The following is a 6,000-nucleotide window of genomic DNA, read 5'->3' as shown; positions in this document are numbered from 1 at the left end:
AATGGGGGAAGGGCAGAGAGAGGGAGACACAGAAATGGAAGCAGGCTCCGAGCTCCGAGCCGTCAGCCCAGGGCCCCACTCGGGGCTCGAACTCACGGACCGCGAGATAGTGACCTGAGCTGAAGTCGGCCGCTTAACCGACTGAACCAGCCAGGCGCCCCGAAACAAGTGTTTTTAAAGTGTGGCAGATTCGCTTGTTGGAATCAGACTAAGTTCACATCCTGGCATCACCACTTAGAGAAGGTTTCATCTTGAGGGAAGCATCTCCCATTTTTGCGTCTCAGTTTTCTCATCTGTAAAATGTGTTGAAAAAATAGCACACAGCTCATTCGGTTTACGAGCAATACGACAGTTAATATACTTCATGCTTATGACATTGCATGGAACAAAGGAAGTTCTCAAATACAAAGCGGGGTGGGTGGGAATGGTGGTGATTTTTGTAGCAGCTTCGAGTGAATGTTGGGGAAAACCTTATAATGTTTCCAGAACCCGTGTGAAGTAGAGAGCAGGAGTACACAGGGCTCCCGGGTCTGGGATGAGCCGGATGGGAGTCCCGGGTCTGGGATGAGCCGGATGGGAGTCCCGGAAGATGACAGCGATGAGGGCAGCGATGTGACGGCAGGTCAATACCGCGCGTGGGGGAGGGAAGCACACTACCAACCAGACACCAGGAAAGGACGCTTTCTCCTTTCATTCTCTGGGCAACAAAAGCGTGCGGTGTCGTCTCTTCTTTTAGCCTACAGGGTCACGGGCTGCGACGCGCCAGGCACCCGGGGGCGCCGAGCTCTCGGCTCGGGGGCTGGGGCCCAGGCTGGGCTTGCAGCACCCAAGCCTGGGCAGGGGCCGCGCGGGGGCGGGGCGATCCCGGGAAGGGGCGTGGCAGGGGCGGGGCAGCGGCCGTGGCGCCAAAACGCGAACATGGCGCCTGAGCGGCTGAGGAACCGGGCAGTAACCGCCTTCAAGCTGCGTGGCTTGCTGCTCCGGGGGTGAGTCTCCCTGGGGGCAGTTTACGGGAAGGACCAGGAGGGCCAGGGTCAGGCGACCGCGCCGGGCAGAGGGACGCGCCGCGCGCCGATCGTAGGCTTGGCCTTAAATTACAGAGACCTTGAAAAAGTCTAGAGTGAAATCGATCTGGCAGGGTCTTCCAGGCTTCGAGGACTTCGATTTCCCGACGTTCTCGTGGAATCGAAACGTTACTCCCCGGTGGGACACGGTCTCCTCCTGCAAAGTGCCACAATGAGCCGGAGAAGCGGCTGTGTCGCAGCAGCGGTTTTTTGGCATTGTGACTTGAGCGCCTCTCGGTATCCGTCTCCCTCACCTCCCCGCCCCCGCCCCCCCCCTCCGCGTCCCGCCTAGTCTCTCCCTCCGCAAAATGGTAATAATAGAGCGACTACACGTAGTTACCGAGTCGTCAGTTGAGCAACCTGGGAAAACCCACATGCGTGTCTGTAGTTATCAACCTACAGTTTTGAGAAAATTGTGAGCCCTCCCCTTTCTAAATTTTGGATTGGGCATTACTCCTGAGTGACAATTCCTAGAGAGTTAAGAAGTGGCTAAATTTGAAGCATGTTACTAGATCTTTTCCTAGGTCTTCCTCCTCCAACCCCCTTGAACATTTCCTTTGGAACTTCTCCCATAGTCAGGTTTCCTGGCCATAATCATGTTTTCTAGTCCCTACAGAATGCACTCTTGTTAAGATTTTCCTCACTAAATCTGTTTGTTGTTGTTGTTTTTTAGAATACAATGTTTTTTACAGACATATTTAAATACCTGCTGGATAGAATGTACTTTTTTTGTACCAGGCTTTGATCGCTCTTGCTGTATGTGGAAAGTTTTTGGTTTTGGAATAATGAGTTTTATGAAACTTAAAAAAATTTTTTTAATGTTTATTCATTTTTGAGAGAGACAGAGGAAGAGCAGGGGAGGGGCAGAGAGAGAAGGGGACAGAGGATCCGAAGAAGGCTCCACGCCGGTATCAGAGAGCCCAGCGTGGGTCTTGAACTCACAAACCGTGGTGAGATCATGACCTGAGAGCGAAGTCCAACGCTTAACCTACTGAACCACCCAGGCGCCCCTTATGAGACTTTTTCTTAAATTAATTAATTTTTTTTTAAGTGGGCTCTGTATCCAACATGGAGGAGCTTCAACTTAAGACCCAAGGATAAGAGTCACATGTGATACCGACTGAGCCACCCAGACACCCCGACTTTTATGAGACTTTAACTTTGCTTTTGGATTAGTGGTGAACAAGGGCAAGGGTGGAGAGAAAATAATGAATTTTGTTCAGTTCGTCTCTGACATTTTGAAAATATGAGCAATTGATCAATAAACTGTTCTCTTTTCCCTTAGAATTTGACCCCTTAGAATTTATTCCCTTAGAATATTAAGCTGTCATTCATTAATGAATTTAGTCGGAAATACACTGAAATGCTATCTATACAGGATCTGGGCCAGATCTGTATAGCTTTACAGGCTTTAGTCTATCATAAGATCACTGTGCTGGAGCAAGGAGTACGAGAGAGTACGACACTGTGGAAATCGGGGGATAGATAGTGTATTAGTTATTTATTGCTGTGTGACAAATTACCCCAAAACTTAGAGGTTTAAAACAGCACACACTTTTACTACCTCACGTTTTCTGTGGGTCAGGAATCCAGGTAGGCGTAGCTGGGTCCTCAGCTTCAGGGCCTCTCAGTCTCTCATCTCAAAGGTCATTTGGGCGAGATTTGCTTCCAAGATCATTCAGTGGTTGGCAAGATTCAGTTCCTCCAGAACTATTAGACTTGGGGCCTCAGTCCTTGCTGCCTGTTGGCCAAAGGCTACCCTCAGTTCTTTGCCATGTGGTCCTCTCCAGTATAGCAGCTTAATCAAAGCCAGCAAGAGAGAGTTTTGTGACATCTTGTTGCTTTAAAAGTTTTTCTTTTAAAACTTCAATACAGTAAAATGTTCCATTACTTTTACCATATTCTGTTGTTAGAAGCAAGTTACGAGGTCCAGCCCATACTCAAGGGGAAGGGTTGCATGTGGATGTGAATACCAGGAGGCCTGGATTATTAGGGGTTGTCTTAGAAGTCTTTCTACCATGGATATTACATAATTCAGTTATTTAATTTCAACTTTAAAAAGATCCCAGGAAAGTAGTGCTCTGATAATGTACAACAAGGTAACTACTCTAGAGTTAAAGAAGTCCATCATTAAGGAAGTGGTTTGAGCTGACTGTTCAAGATGACTTCACTAGATGAAGAAAAGAGTGGGGAGAAATGACCATATAAAGTCTCTGAGGCAGGAGAGCACTGAGGGAGCCTAACAAGATTTGGCAGGGGCCAGGTCCTCTATAGGTCTATAGGCTTTGAGCTATCCTAAGAGCTGTCCCAATTCACCCAAAATGTGTGTGACTTTAGGGACTTAGTCATTAAATATCTAATGGATCACCTTCAAATTTGTTTGGCATTCTGCCAAAGGATGGCATGGTTCCAGTTTTCAAGGACCAATTTATCTATGATAAATTGGAGAGGTAATACCCACACATGAAACAATTAATAAGCAACCCAAGATAAAAACAATTAGTGGGGTGACTATAACAATAACATTGATGTGAAATGTGAAGTTGTGTGCTACAAACACAGAATGGCATGTAATTAGCTAATTGTTTAGACAGTGTTCATTCTGAGCCCTCTTGGCATTTAAATCAGGGATTCATGCAGAATTTTTTTTTTCTTTTTAAAGGTCAGCTTTATTGAGTTCTTTTGGAGTCATGGGGGGGAGTCATGTGATTTCAATATGAACATTGCTTCTATGACTAGTCATATATCATAATTTTTTCTAGTCTAATTTTTAAATTTTAAAATGGAAAACAATGATGAAATTACTAGAATTTAAGCAAATGCATTATCAAGTTAATAAATATATGCTTAAGTGTCTGCTGTGTTCAGGACATTGAAGCAAATGAAGTCTTCCTTAAATCTAAGGAGATAAAAAAAATGTAAGGTGATAAATAGTACAAGGCTAATGTGATGTATCAGATCTGAGATGTATAGGAATTTTAACAATTCAGAAGGAAGGGGAGATTGCAGCAGAGAGAGCTGGCCTAGGAAGCCGCCTTTTTTTTTTTTTTTTTTAAGTTTATTTATTTTTGACAGAGAGAGTAAGAGAGCAGGGGAGGAACAGAAAGAGAGGGAGAGAGAGAATCCCAAGCAGGCTCTGCGCTGTCAGCACAGAGCCTGATCTGGGGGTCAGTTTCACAAACTGTGAGATCATGACCTGAGCCAGAATCAAGAGCTGGACCCTTAACCAACTGAGCCACTCAGGCACCCCATGCCTAGGAAGCATTCTTAAAAGAAAGATGTGATTTGGGGCTTTAAGAATGGTTTTGTTGGCAGGGGATAGAAGGAAGAATTTGTTCAGAAAGGGCAGGAGAGATGAGCACCGCTTGCAGAGAGGAGTGAGTAGATCTTAATTTCAGTGCTAGATTGATAAGTGCCAGTTTTTGGCATCAAACTTGTAGCCTCAATTACCAATGACAGGCCTCATCTTTTCTTTCCTTCTCAGTGAAGCTGTTAAGTACCTCACAGAAGCTCTTACACCTATCAGTGAAATAGAACTTGAAGATGCGCTGGAAAAGATCATTGATGCAGTTGAAAAGCAACCCTGTAAGTAACATTTTCCGATAGCTCTTAAATCATTTCTAGAGTTCTATGTCCTCAGTTAGATTTATGGATTTAAGTGGAAGCTGAAGATTCCCTATTAAAATTTTCCTGCATTATGAGACACATGCATGGTAGGTAGCACTTCTTCCCAAGGGGTAACCTCTAGTTCTGTTGGAACTCAGGACATTCCCCCCCCCCCAGGCTGTTAAAATTCTTCCCACTCATGGAGCTGTGTCACTGCCAGCTTTCCAGCACTTGACTCCTGATTTTGATCTAGTCCTCATGGTCACTTTTGTCTCTCTGTGTGCTTTCTACTTTGTCTTACTTAGATTCAGTACTCCTAAAAGTTTGGGGGAAACAAAGAGTTGAAGCTGAAGTCGGACGCTTAACCAACTGAGCCACCCAGGCACCCATTCCCCCTTTTAACATATGAGCATATAAACAACAATCTATCCATAAGGACATCTAATCTAATGAAATAATGCTTGTAAAGTCCTGAGCATAGTGTCACGCTTTTACTAAGGGCGTAATAAGTGGTTGCTGTTATAATTGTTACTATCATGCCTATGGAAACATAGCAGTTGTGATAGAAAGTTATACTAATGGAACCTTCTTAATCCTAGGAGTTTACAGAAGTGTTTGCATAACTGAATTTGTTATTAAACAGTATTTAGAAAAGTAAGGCATTTGACTTGTATTATGATACCACAAGCGTCTTTGGGTGTAGAAGATTAAGGTTTTTGAGATACGGCTTTTGTTATTGTTCTGACCTAACCCTTTGTCATAAGAACTAGGTAATGAGAATCTCAGGGTTGGTGTTTGCAGATTATTTTTAAGAAAAAAAGCTACCTGTGGAAATAAGTAATTTTTTTGTCTGTTTCTAAAATTTGACTTTAAATTCTCTTTTCAGTGTCATCAAACATGATTGAACGATCTGTAGTGGAAGCAGCAGTCCAGGAATGCAGTCAGTCTGCAGATGAAACTATGTATGTGGATAAAATGAACTCTTCCCCCCTGCCGGAGATGCTATGAATCTTAATTTAAATTATTTTCTTGGGGAAATAATTAGTGGTCAGCATTTGTACAGTGGTTATTTCTTCGTATTTCTTTTTAACTGATAGTTTGCATTATAAACCTCATTAAATGACTCATCTTTACTATTTTTTCCCTAAGATTTGAGATTAGAGTCTTGTTTATGCCATTACCAACTATTGCCACTACCCATCTGATCTGACTTTATATTCTGCATGCTACTACTGGATTGAATTGAATAGTTAGACATATACTTTGCTTTTGCTCTTAGGAAAGTGCTGCATCCAGAAGAGTTCAGCGACTTATGTTGGGTCACATGGTG

The 6,000-nt window shown here is 43.7% G+C and overlaps 1 protein-coding gene across 3 annotated transcripts in view; it reads left to right on the top strand.

The window, feature by feature from the left end:
* Positions 1-881: 881 nt before the first annotated feature.
* POLE2 (DNA polymerase epsilon 2, accessory subunit) overlaps positions 882-6,000 on the top strand; it is a 31,307-nt gene continuing 26,188 nt past the window's right edge. Inside the window, exons 1-3 of one of the 3 annotated variants that reach the window (XM_042943105.1) lie at positions 882-986; positions 4,549-4,649; positions 5,557-5,632. In XM_042943105.1, the coding sequence (XP_042799039.1) occupies positions 919-986; positions 4,549-4,649; positions 5,557-5,632 (245 nt within the window). In that variant the 5' untranslated portion in view covers positions 882-918. Of the gene's footprint in view, positions 987-1,218; positions 1,302-1,358; positions 1,480-4,548; positions 4,650-5,556; positions 5,633-6,000 lie in introns of those variants that run through there. The other 2 variants (XM_042943106.1, XM_042943104.1) reach the window with 2 other exon arrangements.

The sequence above is a fragment of the Panthera leo genome, chromosome B3 (genome assembly GCF_018350215.1).
Source record: "Panthera leo isolate Ple1 chromosome B3, P.leo_Ple1_pat1.1, whole genome shotgun sequence".
Classification (NCBI taxonomy): domain Eukaryota; kingdom Metazoa; phylum Chordata; class Mammalia; order Carnivora; family Felidae; genus Panthera; species Panthera leo.
This window is presented reverse-complemented; position numbering and strand designations above follow the sequence as displayed.